We start from the raw sequence: 20,079 nt of genomic DNA, 5'->3' as shown, positions 1-20,079 counted from the left end.
CAACTAATTGTATGCAATTTTTAATGTGTTTGTGCAGTAATCACGATATCGGGGATAGGTTTTGACAAAAAACAAGATCTTGCAGAGAAAGGTCATCTAGATTAGACTGACCTCATCATGGGGTGCTCCATCAATCAAGAGTCCTCCCCGAGCTTGGATCCTAGAAGTAGAAGGTTACAGAAATCCGGCATCGCACCAAAGTTGTACACGGCATAGGCCTCCTTTCAAAATCGATAGGGGTCCCAAAACAAAATAGGAAAACAGGAAACTAAACTAAAACAGGAAGCGGAAAACTAAACCATTATATACAGGGGAAAGGCTTCGAGAAGCCTAAGGCTGTAAATAATGCTTGAGGAATTGACCATTCACAGGCAGGGGAACGTCCTTGCCTGTTAGGGTCCTGAGTCGGAATGCATTCTCTCCCAAAATTTCGGAAATCTGGAAAGGATCGAGCCACAGATTATCAAATTTGTCGTGCTCTCCTTTCCGCTCATGAGCTTTGTCCCAACAAAGGACAAGGTCAGAAATGTGGAAGGCCTTCACTTTCGCCCTCCTGTCGAACCAACGCTTGACCACTTCTTGGTGTTTAGCAAAATTGTCTATGGTGTTGTCTCTCTTTTCTTCCAAATATAACAGTTGGGACAACTTGGCTTCTACAGCGTTGTCGATTCCTAGATATTCTCTCATAAATTGCAAGGTGGGTATTCTCAATTGTATAGGAAAGATGGGGTCAAGGCCGTATACCAAATGGTATGGTGAAGTTCCAATGGCGGCCTTACATCTGGTGCGGTTTGCCCAAAGGGCAAATCGGAGTTGGGTGTGCCAATCTTTCGGATTCTTGTCTAGAAGTTTTTGGATCACTTGCAGCAGGTTCTTGTTAGTGGATTCTGCTAAACCGTTACCTTAGGGATAGTAGTTAGATGAAAATTTTAATGTAATCTCGTAATCAAAGGCCCAATTTGAAAATTTTAATGATGCAAATGCAGAACTGTTATCACAAACTAAAGCATGAGGACAACCAAAACGCGTAATAATGTTCTCTTCTAAAAATTTAATAACAGCATCAGCATTGCATTGTTTCAAAGATTGAGCTTCAGACCACCTCGTACAATAATCGGAAGCGGTTAGAATGTACCTGTGTTGCGCAGAGGAGGGCGGGTTGATCGTACCTATGAAGTCGAGCGCCCACTGGCCGAACGGTTTTACCTCTATGACTGGTCGGAGTGGCATGGCTGGGGTTCGCTCCTTAGTTGCGGCTACTTGGCAAACATGGCAGGTCTTCACATGGTCATGGGTGTCCCGGAATAAGGTAGGCCAATAATAGCCTGCCCTGAGGATTTGGTGGGCTGTTGCTAAGCCTGACCCGTGGCCTGTTCCAAACTTAGTATGGAACTGCCCTATAATTTGGCGTGCTTCATCTCTGTTCACGCATCTTAGGTGGATGCCCTTGTGGTTTCTTTGATACAAGACAACATCTTGTAGCATGAAACAACTGCTCTTCATCCTCAGTGCCCTTTTCTGTACTGGGTTAAGGTGTGATGGACATTTTTGATTAAGAAGATAGAAGGTTATGTCATCAGACCACTCGTCTGGCGAGACTTATTCAATCAGGTATTGTTGATGCACGATTCCTGAGCATTCGGATGCGAGGGTCTGCGTCAAAGCCTGACCTCGTACTAGCTTCATGGGTTGGATTTCAATGTCATACTCCTGGATGATGGTTACCCATTTGCCTCTCCTTTCACCCAGCTCATTCTGCATAAACAACGTCTTTACTGCAACATCCGACACTATGGCATATATCTTACTCTTGAGTATGTAATGCCGGAATTTCCTGATGGCTTTGACTAGCGCATAAGCTTGCTTCTCAATATTCGGGTATCTCAATTCAGCCTCCTTCAGTGGGGTGCTCATGAATGCTATCGGGTGCTCCCCCTCTTCTTCCTTTCGCTGAGTCAAAATTGCTGCACAGGTGTGTTCAGAAGCGAAAGAATATATGTAGAATGGCCTTAGGTAGTCTGGGCTTACCAAAACTGGTGCCTGGACGATAGCTTGTTTGATTTCTTCAAACGCCTTCTTGGTCACTGGTGTCCATTCTATCTTGGCATCCTTTTTTAGCTTGTCATTGAGCGGGCGAACTATTTCAGCAAATCCAGTTATAAATTTTCTGATAAAATTTATCTTCTCGAAGTATGACTTAAGTTCCTTTTTGCTTGCGGGGAGATTGATTTGTAATATGGCTTTGATTCTATCAGGATCGATTGATATCCCCCTTTCTGATATAACATGACCGAGAAGCTTACCTTCAATCATGCCAAACATACATTTCTTGGGATTTAGAGATATCCCGAATTGGCGACAACCCTGAAAAACTTTTCGCAGATCATTCACATGATCCGCCCTTTGCTTGGAGAAAATTGTTAAATCATCCATATAGATAATGATGCATCGGCCTACAAGGTCCTTAAATGCGATGTCCCTGGCGCGCTGAAATGTAGCTCCTGCGTTGATCAAACCAAAAGGCATTCTTCTATAAGCAAATATTCCCCACTTGGTGGTGAACGCAGTCTTCAGCCGATCTTCATACTCGACCATTACTTGGTTGTACCCGGAATAACCGTCTAGGAAAGACATCATGTAGGATCCATTGACCATTTACAGGACTTCATCAAGAAAAGGAAGCGGATAGTTGTCCTTTTTTGATGCTCTATTTAGATTGCGGAAGTCGACACACAATCTGATTTCACCACTCTTTTTCCTCACAGGAACTAGGTTAGCGACCCACGTGGAATGTCGTACTGGAAAGATGATGCGCGCAGTCAGTAATTTTTTTACTTCTTGATAAATTAAAGGTTCGAGGAGGGTGTTCACTGGCCGCTGCCTCTGTTTGAAAGGTTTTGAGTCTGGCTTAAGGGGTATGGTATGAGTTATCACTGAAGTGTCATAAGCTTTGAGATCCTCATACCCCCAAGCGATGATATCTGGGAATTCCCTCATGTTCTTGAGGATTCCGTCTCTCTCTTGAGATGTACATACCTTGCCAATCAGCACGTTCTTTTGATTTTCTTGCGTGCCTATGTTGATCTTATTGCAGGCGCCTCCTTCGGAAGTACCTTCCTTGCGAGATTTGAGCTGGTCCCAGTCGAAGATCCTTTCCAACTGTACCATGCCTCTGGGAATGGTGTTTGTCTTAAGATTCAAGACTCTTTCTATGTTGATCTCGGCTTCTTGAGGTTCTTCCTCGTCAATAATCTGTGTTGCAAACACATCTGAAATTGTAATAAAATTAATGATGTGCTTATCAACATTGAACACCTGAAAATTAGTGACATTGTCCGGAACAGATGGGATTGGTGTTAACTCCACTGTAAATTTGTTTAAACTTTGCATTGACAGGGACTCGAGCGTACTTGCGGCCTGTGCCAATGAATCAGCAACTTGATTCTGTGATCTGAAGATGGCCTCGATGTTGAAAGCATCAAGACTCTCAATTATATCCCACACTAGGTTGCGATAAACACTGAGTCTCTTATCATGGCAGGTGTATTGTTTTCAAACTTGCCGGACTACCACTTTGGAATCTCCGAAACAGTGCAGGATCTGAGCTCCCTTCTTGATGGCTAGCAGCAAACCATGAATCAAAGATTCATACTTTGCTATGTTGTTAGTACAGTGAAACTGTAGTCGGTAGGAGGCCAAATAGGTTTCACCCGTAGGGCTTATCAGTTCTACCCCTGCTCCAGCCCCTTGCTTGGACTTTGAACCATCAAACCTTAAAGCCTAAGTCTGATTTGGGCTGGCAACCTTATTGGTTATGATTGTTGGACTTATCATTTCATACTTTTCTTGCTCAGGAGGTCTCCTTTTGGGAATCTCGGGGAGAGCAGTGTCTTCTGGCCTGAGAGTGTGGGTTTGCAGCACCTCTGAATGTCTCTTCCATGCTTGATTTAATGTTGTTCTACATAATGAACATGTTATTTCTGAATGGGCGGCATTGTGAACTCTGCACCAGCCGGTTAGAAGCAAATTCTTAATAGAATCTTGACGGTTTAGATGTCGCATGTGTTCCTTGTATTTGCAGAAAAACTCTTTAAAGCTGCTGAACAACTCATTTTCTTCTGGTGATGGGATCTCCTTATCATAATTCTCTACAATTCCTTCCAGATTTTGGACTGGATTTGAGCATTGTACCAACAAAACTTCATTTGCTGAGTCTGTGTGAGCCCTATAGGTGTCCATGTCTGATTCTAGGAATAGGGTCTCATTGGCCTGGTTATATTCTGTAATCATCAATTTGAGTCTAGGTTTAGACTCAATCCGGATTTGATTCGCTACCCCTCTCCATGGTAGCCACATATGGGTGAAACTAGAATGCAGCCAACCGTTAAGGACGCGGGTCTAGTCTCGACTAAGCAACATGCCATATGCTCCCGGTATGTCTACCACTTGGATATCAATATACATTTGGATACGCGGATCTGCTGTCAACTGCATGTGTATATTGTTCAACTCCCCCACTACCGTCACTTCAAATTTATCTAATTGAGTAACCTTTCGGTTAGTCTTGGTGGGGGTTAGGCCTAGAGCGCTGCACACTGATAGAGGCATAACATTAGCTGAAGCTCCTGAGTCTATTAGACAATTTTGCAAGTTCTTACCAAAGATTCTGAGGGTTAATAGGAAACGTGGGGGTTCTAGCTTCTCAGTAAACAAATTGATAGTAGGCTCTGATGGGAGGGTGTCATTGTTCATGATTGAGATGTCCTGAGTTCTTCCTCGTGCACGCACTCCAAAACCAGTTTCCATAGGCTAATCATTCGAGAACTCAGGCGGTGTAGCGTAATTTATTGTTGCACCCCTAGTATTTGTTAGTGCTCTCACCTCGTTGCTGACCTTCTGGGGTTGTCCTGGCGGTGCTCTCGGTCCGGAGTTCTCATCGGTCTCTTTAGACTGAACCAGCGAGGGTTCTTGGAGGCTGCCCAAAACCATATCCCTGACCTCGGAAACTTTCATCAGTTCAGCAAGGGACAAGCTGACTTTAATCTTCTTGAATTCATTTGTCACCAACTGGGTGAGTTTAGTAATCTCTATATTGTTGGATGGCTTATCACTGGAGCCTTGATTTGCGGCAGCGGTTGGCTGATTCTGAGAGGTAAGTATTCTCGGAGGGGTTTGTGCCTTTTGCGGCTGACTTTGGCTCACATACTGCTGCGATGCCTTAGGATAACTTGGGTTGTTTTTGGCATTCTGATCTGAAGGAACTTGAATATCTTTGGGAGGCGTGGAAGTAGTATAAGGGCCACTATTGCTGTTCTGGTTATTGTTATTGTGATACCCTCGATTGCCGCGCTGGTATTGCTGAAATGCATTCACATTAGCAGGCTGGTTTAGGTCTGCCACCTCATTTTCATCCTGATTAGGGAAGAAGAACGAGGGAATGTAGGTCTCTAAGACAAGTGCGGTGTCATACCTTGGTGACGACACTATTTCGAATCGGGTGGGAGGAAGTACTGGTTGAGGCATTGTGTTCTCAACTTCTCGCTGGAATATATTTGCTGCAACTTGAAACTCGTCGCATTGCAGCTCTGAGTGCTGGTTAGTATTATGCAACCTGCACCGATTAGATAGAGCTGCCTCTGCCAAAAATACCCTATCTGTTGGCCTGTTTTCTGATGTCGGCGGGTTATCAAGTGGAGTGGGGACTCCTCCGTTGTTGGGACGAGTGTTCCATGTCCTTGTGGGTCGTTGATATCCTTGGTTTTGGTATTGACCTTGGTGTTGACCTTGCTGCTGGCTTCTCTGACTATTCTGCAATTGGTTATTTTGATTTCGCAGATAAGTGACTTCAGAGGAGAGCTTCTTCATCTGGTCAGTTAGCTCTCGCATCTCGTCCTTCTCCTCTTGGGTTCTAGACGATACTATAGTATTTTGCAAATATATGGGTTGTTTAGGAGGGATCTGGGATATAGGTGGTCTCAGATGGAGCACTAGCTGATTGGTAGATTGTTGAGGCTGATATGCCAATTGTGGAATTGGATTCATAATAGGCGTTTGGTGAGCCAAAGCCTGGTTGATTTCTTGAATTTGGCTAGGCATAGCGGGAGGTCCTAATTGCATCAAGGGTTCGGCGATGTTTTGGCCTAATCCCTTACTGATCTCCATAGCCTTAGCATAGGCTTCAGTTAACGTGGTCGGTGCGGGGTGTGACTCTCGGACAAATATAGTTGTCAAATAGTCCAGAGCTGAATAGTAGATTTCTCTTGCCGAAGCATCACTTACCACATAGGGATCTTGCAATTGGGTAAAGGCTTTATGGAACCTATTGTTGAAGGAACTAATTGGCTCATGTCCTTGTCTTTTGACTTCTAGAAACTGTCTTTATAGCTCTGTAGGGGTTATAGGGATACCATACTTTCCCGTAAAAGCTGTCTTCAGCTTCTCCCAAGAGTCGATAGAGGATACTGGCAAGTGGATAAACCAGTAAAATGCGTCTTCCCCCAATGAATAAGGGAAAAGTCTACATGCAACGTTTGCATACTCAATCTGTCTATTGCGTAATGCATCTTCAAATATTTTAATATGTTCTTCCGCTATTCTGTTTGGATCATTTGCATGAAAAATAGAACAGAACGTGTCCAGGCTCTTAGGCATATCATGGTAAGCTGGGAAAATGATGGGTGACGGATTGTCTACTAACCAAGTGGCACCATTTGGAGCGGGTGGATTATGCGCCATCTGTTGTTGATTTACTTGAGTTTGATTAGGAACTGGAGTTGTAACCGTTGGAGCTGTAAAAACTGTATCTGCTGGGACAGCAAATTGCTGATTTGTAGAATTGGACTCACTAGGATTTGCAGCTCGTCGATAACTGTTGCGTCTGTAGAACTGGAATCCAACAAATCTTTCCCGCTTTGGGCTTGACCTTAGGACTCTTTCGAATCTCTCCGGAGAGAAAGATCCAATTCGTTCCAGCGTGAGTTATTTTCAATGTCAATTTTGTGGAGGCGGTGCGGGAGCTAGATTAGCCTCTTCTTGATTTCTCTGATTCTGTGCGTCGATACGATCAACAATCTCCTATTCTTCCTCAAGGATCAAGCGCATTCGAGACCAGTCTGGATAGTTTCTTTTTACTGACCAGGCCAAGCTGTATAATTCAATGATAAGGCTTTCTTGTTCGTCGCTGAAATCCAAATCTGGTTGTATCACTGGTTCGAGATCTTTTCCTGGCTGAGGAGGATTAATGGGCAGACCCATTATTTACCATATTAGCAGATCGGAAAGAAAACTGTCGGATTTCCTTAAGGACTTGCTTGTGAAGGGCAACAACCCTTTGTCTTTCTAAATTTTCCCTGATCATAGTCTCTATTTGCACACCCCTTTCTTCTTCCTGATTAATAGTGCGACTTACTTGTCTGAAAAGAGGGTGATCTGCTTCTGATTTCCAAGCAAGGGTTCGTAACTGGTCTACAATATATGACTGGTTCAGTCCTTGATCCGGCTGTTCAAGGGGAAGGTTGAGCAAGAATTCATGCAGCAATACCATACTGCATTATCAAGCCCTCCTTCTAGCGCCAATTCTATTGCACGCAGAGGAGGGTAAAAAAAAAGCTATAGGGTTACTCTTTACAAATATAGATTGATATGATTCGGATTTAGCTGTTTAGACATTCATCATACTGCCCTCCTTCTAGCGCCAATTCTGTTCACGTGTTTGAAATCGTATTGCTGCAAACTCCATATGGCCAACGCAGAATAGAATAAACTCGCTGAGCATCCTATCCTCTCTTGAGATAAGGAAATCCCTAATGCTATTTTCTACTTTGATCAAAGGGGACAACCTCAAGGTTTCGTTTGTCAGGTCTTGACTGCGCGATTGCTCAGTGGTTTGATGTGTTTATGCTGGAAACACAAGGGGGACTTACGGTGAGATAATTGATTGCTGGACAAGTTCCCCAAAACTTTAATGGTCTTGCTTATCCAATGGTTTGAGTTGGATTGATACTTTCTTCAATAGGACTACGGATTCTCTTGATAAAAAAGGGGGAAAAAAGAGGGAAGGATAGGGAGAGAGAGATACATAAAATGTAAATTTTAAGTAAGACAGCAGATTTAGTAAACAGACGGACACCTCCAAATAACTAGATTAAGCATTATCAGCCATCTAAGGACAATACTTGCATAAATCTAGTGCAATCTTCAAACGAAAATAGGATTTTCATGTTATCAAATACAACATTAGAACTTTTACATTCATTCAGTGAGCATTCAATAACCGAACTAAATATATGAAAGGTTCAGATTAACCATACAGAAGGAAGGGCAATCAGCCATTCCCTAATGGTGTGAACTGCGAGGATTCTATCGGATGTTTACTTGAAAATGCTATATAAAGGAAATAAACATAACTGAAAAAAAATCTAGATTAATGAAGAAGGAGACCATGCACTCACAAGGAAACTTGAAAACAGTCTTAACTTTGCATTAAATCCTGCAAATTTCACCAGAGCTTTTGCAACAATCCAAGAACTTCTTTCAAAAAAGAGGGAAAACCAGTCCCTTTTATAGGTTTCAAAATGGATGAATGGCCCAGATTTAATTTAGACAAGTGGCCCAGATTCATCCATAAACATGGCTGCCCATACCCATAAATGGGAGGCAAATATCAACAACCACCCCCAAAATGGGCAATAACTACCCAAAAAAGGATAATTAAAACTGATCCAAAATTACCCAAAAGGGTGCATTCATAAAGTTTTACATTTTAGTTGACCTGAAAGTCAAATATGACCTTTTGGTTGAAAAGGTGTATTTTCAAAATTAGAAGGAAAAGCACTTTTAAAGTTTAAAAAAGGAAAAGTACTTTAGGAAAGCACTTTTTTTTTTCAGCTTCACATTCCTTTTCTAGAAATTCATCTTCACCATGCAAATACTCTTGCCAAAGGTCTCAACTTGCGGCACTCTCTTCGCGAACATATTCCTGGAATCTGCGGCACAACTGGAATAGCAAACTGAATGGAGGCATAGGAGGATGGCGAATTTTATATTGCATGCCCTCGAGGTACTGGTCTACGTGCTTCAAACCATCTCGCCAACTGGAACGATTACGCTCAAAGCACAACATATCTGAATGGAACTGACCAGCAAAACTCAAGTCCCTAGCGGAATAGGTAATCCTATCCGTTCCCAATCTTTCTTCCCAGTCTGGTTGTATCACGTCATCAAACTGGTCATTTTTCCATCTCGAAACCATTGATCGGAGGATGGTTTTACCAAGTTCTTGCATGCCTTTCGGAATTGACTCGCATGAATCGTGTTCTTTATCAATGATTTCCCTTGTGTCATTCTTCATGGTGATAGTCCAGTACCATTCCTTAAGAGTGCTGATGTTATATGGATCAAGGATGGCAGACAATGTAGGAATTTGCGCATGGGTCCAGAAAAGAGCTCTCATGAGGGGAAGAGTAGTGACAGCCACTTCATGCATTCTAAGGGATTCCCTTTTTACCTCCAACAGCTTAACCAAAGTGGTCTCTCGGTGGTGAGCCATTTCCTTCAATTCCTCAAGGATTCTTTCTCCCCTCCTTTTGATGCCTTGTATCCATTCCTTGACGGCCCTTGCGGTGTCCCGTACTCCTTCAAATTCCGTTGTGGTTCTCTGAGCCAATGCTGTCGGGGGAATATGGGACTCGGAAGCATTGTGTAGTGGCCTCAGGAGTTGATCGATGTATCCTTCGGCCTGCTCAGCACGAGCTCGATACATGTCCTTTTCAGCTGTTATCTCTTCAAGTTGCCTGAGCATGTTCTGTACTGAATCCTTGAATTCCTCCTTTTCTTGCTCCTTATTGGCTCGTCCGATGGGGACAGTCGTGATGCTATAATCTGCCAGTGTAATCTGATCTGCTGGCTTGTCTACAGGCGGGGTGGCGATGTGAAGAGTGCGGTTCCTTTGCTCATCTTTGGTCATTCTAGAATATGCCTTGGGCTTTTTCTTCCCCTTAGCTTTAGCTTGGTCTATGTGTGAGAATATGTCCTCCAAATCGATAGGTGGTTTGGTGGCGGCCTTGCGCTGGGCTCGGGCAATCAACCATTCCTGAGGCACAGTCTAGGCTGATGCTATGGCCAAATCTGTACTTTGTTTCTTGATGTTCTCAGCCGTCTCATCACAAATTTGCAATTGTTCCGTTACCGGGGGGGTGGAGGAGGTGCCAAGTTCCTTACTTGCAGCTGAATTTTGTCCCACTTCGCTGAACAATTGTCTGGTGCCTTTGTTTGGTGGTTGCCCTTCAGTCCTTTCGATCTCGCGGGTCTCCTCTGTCCTTTGCTCTCCTTCAATGGTAGAGTCATCTTTGGTAGTATTATGGAGCAGCAGTTCATGGCGGCTCTGTTGGGTGGGTTCATGCACTTCGATCCCTTGAATGGATGGAATCTCTCCTTCCTCTATTTGGTTACCCGATTCAATTGATTCAATGGCTCTTAGCTCAGCCTCTAGCATGTCAGGTGCGGGAGGATCATCAACTCCAAATGCATCAATGTCACTCTGGGAAGGCGGAGCAGGTATATAATCTAATTCCACTACATCGTCGGACGAACTAGGGTCCTTTGACGATGAAGTGACCTCTCGCCTCCTAATGGGGATTTTTTCCCTTCTTGTTCTCTTCGACGTCCGAGTCCCTCTGCAAGCCTTAGCCTTCTTTCTCTTCTCAGGTTTCTCAATTTCTTCTCTGGGCGTATTGGAAGTTCCCTCATCTTCGGAAGACTGAGAATCGAGGCTACCCATTAGGTGGTAGGTGAACTGGACTCCTGCATGGATTAGTCTTTCAATCTGCTGATGCAACCATTGGTCTGTATATCTTGCTGGAGCTGCCATGACTGCCTCAAAATCAGTGATAGGGTCCTGTGACCAATCCACGCCTGGCACAAGATGCCTCACTGCCTCAAATTCTCGGACCTGTAAACAATTCCCTGAATCTGTGAGCTGATCCAGGACCCGACGGTATTCAAAGAGTCGCATTTGCTACACACTTAGCCTAGAATATTCACGCCTCCGGACCTCATAGTCATTAGAGCAGTTTTTCCAATAATTCTCAACTAACTCCTTTGCTCTGTACCGCCTGCCATAGGCTCTCTTTGCTAGATTATCATGATCGAAATATTTTCTCAGAAAGTGCTCTTGTAGGCCGTAAGAGGCCAGCTCTGCGAGGGATTCCTCTGCTAGGGTGGGGGTCTTTAGATGGACATCCTAGTTGCCTATGATCATGGGGAACGCGAATCCAGCTCGCTTGCTCTCTTTGAGTAAGATGCCGGTCGGACGTGACTGCCTTGCGACCTCCATGAGAACTATTTTGTCGGTTGGGTACCGTGGAAGTCGGAGAGGGGCACCATCAAAGCCCGCTATTCGGATATAGGAGAACCTTGGGAACTGGATGAACCAGGCCCCGTATCTCTGTACTAGAATAGAAGCTTGCTCTGAGAGCCTTATGTGTAATCCTCCCTGCATTAGCCTGACCAGGCGCATTGTGAAGGCATCATTGACGCGCTCATATTGGCCAATTGCATAAGCTGGGCTGCTCTTTTCTCTCTGAGCTATTTCTTGGTAGTGCAGCTGCGGGTAACAATCATAGACCTTTACCTGACCAGGGCCATTCCCGATTTCATCTTTCATTATCAAACCTGGCAGCGGCTGGTTCTTGGCGAACATGTAGACCAAATAGGAGGTCATAGTGAAGTACCTTTTGCTCTCGAGTTCAATCAGCTGAGTATGGATGTTGTCGCTTATAATTTGGGCCCAATCAAACTTGGACTTCCCAGCGAAGACTTGCTCTGTGAAATAAAACATCCACTCTTCAAAGTAGCTGGATTTAGGAAGTCCCATAACCCGGCTGAGTAATGTGACCATATCCCCATGCTCATTATGAAAGTCACTTCTTGGGGTCTTTTTCCCAATTCTGGCGCTTGGAAGCCTTCTCTCCTTGTACCACTCTTCGTTGATTAGTGTTCTGCATCTGGTCGGATTCATATCATATGCCCCTTGTGCTTCATCTATAGTCATGGCCGTGGGATTATTTGGGAAAGGAATGTCGAATGCGTCGCCAATGGCCTCAGCAGTGAAGTTGGCAAGAGTCATATTCTCTAGGAGCACCAATCTGGAACTTGGCTAATAATGCCGGGCAACCTCTACCACTAACTCATAGTTTTGTACTGCTGGGGGAAATCCCGCTGCTTGGGCGATGCCGCTTTCCACCATCTGTCTAGGCTTGCCATATGCGTTAGGGGAGAAGACCCGATTCCTGAAGTCCTGGATGTCAATATGGCCTAGGTCGGTATCACTGACATTGTCCCAGACGCTCTGAACTTTTGACTCCCTCAATCCCCCTCTTTGATACTGGTACTTCATCCTTTCAACTTTGCGTGGGATATCTGATTTAGATGCTCGCGATGTCTCGACTGCAGTGGGCGTGTTTGATGATTCTACCGCCGATTTAGGCATTTATCCTACACAGCCGGACGTGGGTTACGAGGTGATATAGAAGAAGCAGGGCAGGTTAGATAGAGAATATGCTAGCTTTCAAGGACTAATTCAAAAATTAGATTGAAAACAGAGTGATATTTCTAGCTGAAAGCTTGATTGATTTAAACCAAAGTATTCATGAAGCTTTTGATCGCGAATTTATACTTAACATTTTCTGGATTAACTTTCAAAAGGGACAAAGCTGAAAAAATTCTCCTAAGTTTGAAAATGCAATTTCTGGTTAAATCTTAGGAGCGAATTCTAATTTTCACTGCTTTGCACGACGTTTTACAAGCGGAAAAATATGCGAATTTTGAATATTTAAGCATTTTAATAAGATTTCGCACACACATCTATTTGATTTATAAGCATTTCAGATGATCGAGAGAGACAAAGCGTACTCACCTGGCAAAAATGAACGGCGAGAAATTGCCCGACTTGCTGTGCAAAGACGAATGGATAGTTCTGCACATTTTGAATTCCAACGGTTAATCTTCAATTCAAATTTTCCACGGCTGTTGTTTGAAAGGAATTTGTCATTTTGAGTTTTAAACTAGGCGATTTTACCTTGTGTGATTTAGCAATTTGAACCTGGATGCTTGGAAGGGTTTATGTCAGTGTTTTACTTTGGATGCAAATTATACTCTCTGGGTTCCCTTTCAAAATCGAACGCAATCCTCCCTTACGCGAACTTCGACAGTATGGAGGGGTTTTGCAAACTTCTAAACTTCACGCTTCGTTCCCAAATCGTGAACTTCGGAGCTATGGTGTTGTGATCTTCGGAGGAATGGAGGGGTTTTACCAATTTCGAATTCCTTATTTGCCCTACGCGTTGCGACTTTGGGCTCTATGGCTAATTTCAGAGCTTTGAGAGGTTTTGCAAACTTAAACTGCGCTTTTAAACCCTAAGTGCGAACTTCGGATGCCTTGGCACATTTTTGCGATTTTGAAAGAACTTCAGAGCATTCATCGCTTTTGCAACTTAAATGAAATTCGGACGCTTGGCACATTTTTGCGATTTTGAAAGAACTTCGAAGCATTTAACGTCTTGTCAATTTTCAGAGCTTTTGCGATTTTGCCACTTTGGAGTTTTTCGGACCTTTTGCCCATTTTGGAATTTCGAAGTTTTCAATGCTTTTTTGCAAATTATCCAAATTTTCGGACCTTAAGGCATATTTTGCAAACTTATGAATTTTTTAAATTTCGGCCCCCGGGTCCGAATTTAGATGACTCAAGTGAATTTCGGACCTTGGGTGTCTTTTTGCAAATTCGGAGTTTTAACACTTTTTTGCAAATTCGGAGTTTTAGATGTTTTTTGCAAATTCACAAATCTTCAAATTTCGGCCCCTGGGTCCGAAATTCGGCCCATTGGGCAATTTTGGCAACTTAAGTGAAATTTCGGACCTTGGGCTAGTTTTGCCAGTTTTCGCAATTTCGGACTTTTTCGAGATTTTGTGAGTTTTAAGGCATTTTCGGACCCTTGGCCCATTTTGGGAATTTAACAAATTTTGAAATTTCTCTTAATTTGGCGTGAAAGTCCGAAATTCGCCCTTAGAGCGATTTTGGCGATTTTAACTTTCTCCTCGAGAAGCGCGAGCTTGGGCACTTGGGCAAATTTGTCAACTTTGGCATTTTGCAATGAAATCTGCTCCTCCTTTCTCAATTGGTGAAAATCGTTCTTCATTCAAATCTGGTAAACTCCGCAAAACAAACCTCATGTAATCCATCTCATCGCTCTTACCATCTCATCGCTCTTACGCAAAAATGACAATTTTGGGTCGTCATGCGACCTTCAGACGCGTTGCTCTCAGCTTGGCGGGCTTCGCCAACTTCCATCACCTTACGCCTATCCAAGGCGATTTCTCAACTTCGAACAATCTCTTGGTATTTGTGGCCGAGGGCTAGACTAGCCTAATAGAATCATCGGCTCTTTTCTTTCAATATCATCACACCAGTCACAGACTTGCTTGAAAGGACGCGAGACACTCTGCGCGAAACCCAACAGGGCGAAGACGAAAGGCTCAAAAAAAGGGAAGGGGGGACCCTATCGGCGACAGGGAGCGTGTGCAACGCACAACAATTAGGATTTAGACTTTCATACCACAACTCAAAAGACCAAGGTGCTGGGTGCCCTGGTCCTATCAATTCAGCTTTAGATTTTGACTACAGCTACGTTGTCGGATTCTCTATCCATTTTGGTACTTGTTGTGAAGTTTTTGTCTCATTATGAGCTAGCATAATCAGTCCAAGTTGCTAGTTCATGGATGCACCTTCTTACATTAGATTTTGGCATTCAATTTACATCTTTTCAATTACATTTTCAACTCAAAGAAAAAGGGAATAGGACTCCGATCAGCATTCAACCCTCTTCTTATTAAAATTGAGGTTGGATCTATTGAGTTCTTCCTTTTTTTTATGTGATGTATGTGAAAGTTAGGTCATTTCCTACTTTATAAAGTATAACTTGTGAAACCCTAGCTTTCCATCCATTACAACTTTCTTTCAAAATTAGATTTTATTTCTTTTGGAATCAAGAATCAGTTCTCTTTGATATTAAAAATATTTGTCCTTAAAAGTTAATAATATATGTGATGGCTCTGAATGATCTTTAATTGCATTCATTATTTTTATTGAATCTCAATTTAATGACAAAATCAGTGTTTATGTGGTGTAGCTGTACTGTAGTATAGTGCTAGTTCTCTGTATTACTTTCTCTCCATAAACAAGGAAAACATTTCCAACTGTTGGTGTTGGAAATAAGCCACACCTGGACCGACGATGACTGGTCGAAGAGGGGCCAGTAGCTCAGTGGTAGAGCACTCCAGCAGCGTATGGAAGGTCCTAGGTTCGAGTCCTAGCTGGTCCATGTCTCAACATGGTATCAGAGCTAGGTCCAGGCTAGGAGCCCCAAGCACACGAGAGGTGTGGCTTAAGGGGGGGTGTTGGTGTTGGAAATAAGCCACACCCGGACCAATGATGGACTCCAAGACGGGCCAGTAGCTCAGTGGTAGAGCACTCCAGCAGCGTATGGAAGGTCCTAGGTTCGAGTCCTAGTTGGTCCATGTCTCAACACCAACCACATTGCATCTTTGAAGGAAAGCATTTCCATGATTTGGACATTGGCTCAGGACTTCACAAGATACATAAGGTTTACATCATTCTTGAGAGTTATTTGTGCTGTGAAGTAATAGTCTTGATAATTCAATTGTTTAATGCGAATAGCCTTCAATTTGGAAGTTTTAGATTGTTTAGTTTGTTTCCTTTTAAATGACAAAACTGAAAACAGCTAAGAATTCCCAGAGATTTTTTTTTTTAAATATGTATGTTAGTTATAGTTAGTACAGAACAATAAAAGCTTGTTTTTATTTAGATTCCTATCTTGTTAATGTCTTGTATTTTGATTAATCAATCTCATAGTTACAAATTAATATCAGCAAACGATTTCCATGCTTATGTTTGAGCTTGGCTGGTTAATTGGAACACCATTCCCATTGCCACAGTTTCAATGCATAGGCAGTCTGTCGTGGTGAGCAAAAAAAGTCCTTGCCTGTCATTGCACAAAGAAAAAAAATGCCAAATGTGTTGAATGCATGAGCCTATCGCATATAAATCACACCAACAAGGAAATGGCACTGGTATGTCAAAGTACCATTGAAAATTTTCAAACCTGTGATTTAAATGCAATTAAACTCAAAATTTTTTGGAGAAAAGGGTCAACTGTGACAGTCAACAATTTTTTGCAAAATTGAAAGTTTTTCAAGGACAAAGTTAGGAACAGTGCTGATTCGCAATTTTTCTTGATTTTTGCTCCAGTGGAAGAGGCCTTTATTATTCAAATCATGTTTGTGCTGATGTCATGAAGGTCATCGAACTCTAAAATACAGATGATTCTCTTGATAATCTTGAAGTAAGGACATTTTAGTTATGTGCCTCATCTTTTATGATGCTAAAAAAACATATTGCTTCCAACTCCATTATTCTGAAAGGTTGTGATGTCATTGTGATGATTATTAATAAGAATGGGTATTCAACTAATAATGCATTTCAGACTTCAGTTGCTTTCTAAACTGCTAGACGCATTGAGAAGTTCATGTACCTCTGTAGATTGTTTTTTTTGGACACTCTCCTGATCTTCTAATTTCACTATCTTTAACTCCTAGTTCTTACTCAATTAGCAACTGCAGCTGTCAAACAGCAAGGTTTGCTATGTTAGTACATAGATAATGCAAATTTTAGCATAAATGTATGAATCTAAGGACACATTATATAGTTCTCAAGTGTGCATGGGAATGATTGGAATCCATAAGTATAAATCTTTGCAAAGAATTACTACTATCTTCACTACTATCTTCACTCCATATGAATTTGATAACCTCGGTTTGATCACTCAATTAATTTTTCTTTAATTTCTTGCAGACATGTTCAAGGTGTATGTGACTATATAGCATGGACTATGAAGTTAAATCAGGGTTTGGATGTAGACCCTGTGAAAAATATCACCATTTGTTGTGGTCAATCAGAAGCTTTTGCTGCAACAATACTATCTGGTTGTGTTTTCTTCTTTCTGATCTGAAGCAATGCCTATTATTGAATTTAAATATGCTGTAGACCTGACACTGTTTGGGAACAGTTGTAGATCAAGGGGATGAAGTATTGTTATTTGATCCAGCATATGAGACTTATGAAGCTTGCATTACGATGGCTGGAGGGACTCCGGTAAGGCCTTGCATTTACATATAGAAATCAATTACAATTCAACATATTGATTTGAAAAATTTATAGATTGAAAATCTGCATATGATTTTCTTTTTGTTTAATTCATGAGAAACCAGAGATACATCTGATAAAACAGGTTTATGTTGCTCTCAATCCGCCTCATTGGACTTTAAATGTAGAGGAGCTCATGGCAGCATTTACATCTCAGACAAAAGCAATTGTGCTAAACAGGTTAGTTTAATGTTTTTCTTTCAAGATAACATGTACCCATGAGGATTCTGAATCCTTTCTTCTTTTAATTGAGCTTCACCGGAACAAGATCAGTTCTGCGGGGAACGGGACCCAATTTTGAATATGTGACTATGTGTGCATATATCCTCTAAGTTGTGGGCCACACTAATGTGATTTGGTGATCTGAGCATGGGCTTCTCCTTTTATGAATGCACCTTCTTATCCATTACACAATCGTTTTTACACTCTGCTGGCTCTCAAGGCTGTGGCTCTACAGATCCTAAAGAGCAGATCAAAATCTAAGCCTGGGGAATGCCAGCTTAGGATGGTGGACTGATACTTATGAGGCAACAGTGGACAACAATGGGCTAATTCATAAGAGAGGCTGTGCTCTTGTTCTGCTTTAGGTTTGGCTAAATCTTGAAGGGTGTTCCTGGACATTATTAAAAATGGCAAATTAAGAGAAATATGATAATGTTTGAGGTCCTTGCAACCATATCCTGCTTAACAGTAGACTCACACTAAGCAGATGGAAAATGGCAAATTGCCTCTGAACCAAAGATGTGGAATGGAATTATTTCACCTAAGATGAATCCCCTTAACCTACTGTCTATGCAATCTAAATGTATATAATTATAACCTTTAATATGCTCCAATCATGCACAATTCTTTGAGTATGAATCAACCATGAAAATGCTTAGGATTTTGAAAACTAAAACATACACATTGGTGAGGACGCTAAACTGGAATGTGAGAGAGGTGTTATGATATTTAAATGGTGGTGGAAGGATAATCAATAGTATATCAGTTTCTTGAACACATGGGCAACTGAGTCAAACATCAGTTCTCATACAAACATACCAGGAAAGTCAAATATGAGAACTAAGCAAGCATTTGAAGACCATAAGTCCAGTACAATGATAACCCAAACACATCCCTATATGTATACTAGAAGCATTCAGAAGAAAGCATACTTTGAAGATAGAACAAGCTGAATCCATATGATGCATTAAAAAACTTGGCTTAGATACACTTTGACAGAATTTTACAAATCCTTGCAAGGACTAGCTCAATAATACTCCACCAGGCTGGCAAATGTATCTTCACAAACAAATATGGCATACCCATTCCTCAAAAACATCCAAATAACTATGGAGAAACTGGCATCATGAGGAGACTTCTGCAATCAACACCTTCCTTCGATTGCAATACATGTAGGCATGAGAGAAATGGGTCACACTCTATTATTTGATGCCCTAGAGGCTAGAACAAGCTTGATCAATGGACACTTAAGTATAACAAGAACATGTCCAAGATCAACAAACTACTAATTACATCCTTAAATGTTCAATTTATAGCTAAAAGAAACCCCTCACAGCTCCAAGGATGTAAGCACATGGAAGAACCAGTCAATTCAATCTAGACTTTAGTCAGATGAGCAATACAGCTGTAGGAAAATAGAGGAGCACTTGCATAAGGGTGGTAACCCACTTTATATCAATCTTCAGTATGTAGGAGCACGGGAGAAAAATCCCATATTCATGTAAGTCACCTGTTTCAATTTGTATGCTTGTAAGGTCAGGGGTACCACCTCTACAGATTCGATCTTATGCCTCACCTCATCTAGTTCATTCCAAATCATATTGCAGCAGGTAATTGAAATACCTTGATCAGTTCTTTTGCACACAAAAGAAAACTATAGCCAACATAGGGGCAGATAACCCAGGTATAGGCCCTTTTGATGTGGCGAGAGTCGTACTTAAACTCTTTCCGGTCAACACAGGATAGAATTCTAAGGTAATCCCATTCTCTCTTGAATAAGGAGGCTTTTAGTGCTACTGAAACGATCACGAGAAGGCGACCTCAAGGTTCAAACTTGTCAGTTCTTGGCTGTGGGATAGCTCAATGGTTCATGTGTCTTGCTGCTAGACACGAGGGGATTTACGCTAATGGGTAGGATAGGCTTTGAGGTTCTGTAAGGCGTCCCTAAAATGCTCTTGAAATTTCACGCAGACGACCCTTATCTCGTGAAGAGGAGGCATAGGTGGGTTATCCATCCGGATGCTAGTATCTATATAGCTATCCTCTACTTCTCTTAGCTGCTGAAGCAAATTGATCCCATTGGTCTTATAATCCTGTATGGCTGCATAGAATCTGCTGGCGCATCTTAAATCATTTTAAGTGTATGCAGCCCCTTTCTTCTTCACTTGGCTCTTCTAGCACATTTTGAATTCATCGTAGTCCATATTTGTCCTTCATTCACCCACTAACTTCTTCAGGAGATCTTCGCAATTATTCCTGACAAGAAGCAAGATTGTTTCACTATCTTCTCATCCCTCATCAATGAGGTCCATGACATCACCTTTCAATACCATAACCCAAAATCAGCCGTCAAAGGTGTTGAAATCGTGAGGTTCAAAGATCTCTTGCTTCATGGGAATCAAGGAGTGAGTCCAGAATAGTGCCTTCATGATGGGAAGTAGCCTATTAACTGATTTCCGTGTCGCCTCAATGTTGCTCCTAAGTGCCTTGATTGTTCTAAAGGTCCTCTTTGTGTCCCGCTCATAGTAAACCAAATCATTAATCACGTGGTTTCCTATCTTTGCAATATCCTCCATCCATTC

The 20,079-nt window shown here is 42.1% G+C and overlaps 1 protein-coding gene across 5 annotated transcripts in view; it reads left to right on the top strand.

Moving 5' to 3' along the window:
• The window catches only part of LOC131073245 (uncharacterized), a 184,502-nt gene that overhangs the window by 66,172 nt on the left and 98,251 nt on the right, over positions 1-20,079 (top strand). For all 5 annotated transcript variants that reach the window (XM_058009647.2, XM_058009649.2, XM_058009646.2 and 2 more), the window contains exons 3-5: positions 16,925-17,055; positions 17,139-17,224; positions 17,361-17,455. In XM_058009647.2, coding sequence (XP_057865630.1) covers positions 16,925-17,055; positions 17,139-17,224; positions 17,361-17,455 — 312 coding nt within the window. The remainder of the gene's footprint in view (positions 1-16,924; positions 17,056-17,138; positions 17,225-17,360; positions 17,456-20,079) is intronic.

Source organism: Cryptomeria japonica, chromosome 2 (assembly GCF_030272615.1).
Source record: "Cryptomeria japonica chromosome 2, Sugi_1.0, whole genome shotgun sequence".
In the NCBI taxonomy this organism is placed as follows: Eukaryota; Viridiplantae; Streptophyta; class Pinopsida; order Cupressales; family Cupressaceae; genus Cryptomeria; species Cryptomeria japonica.
The sequence above is the reverse complement of the archived record's forward strand: the minus strand, read 5'-3'. Positions and strand labels throughout refer to the sequence as shown.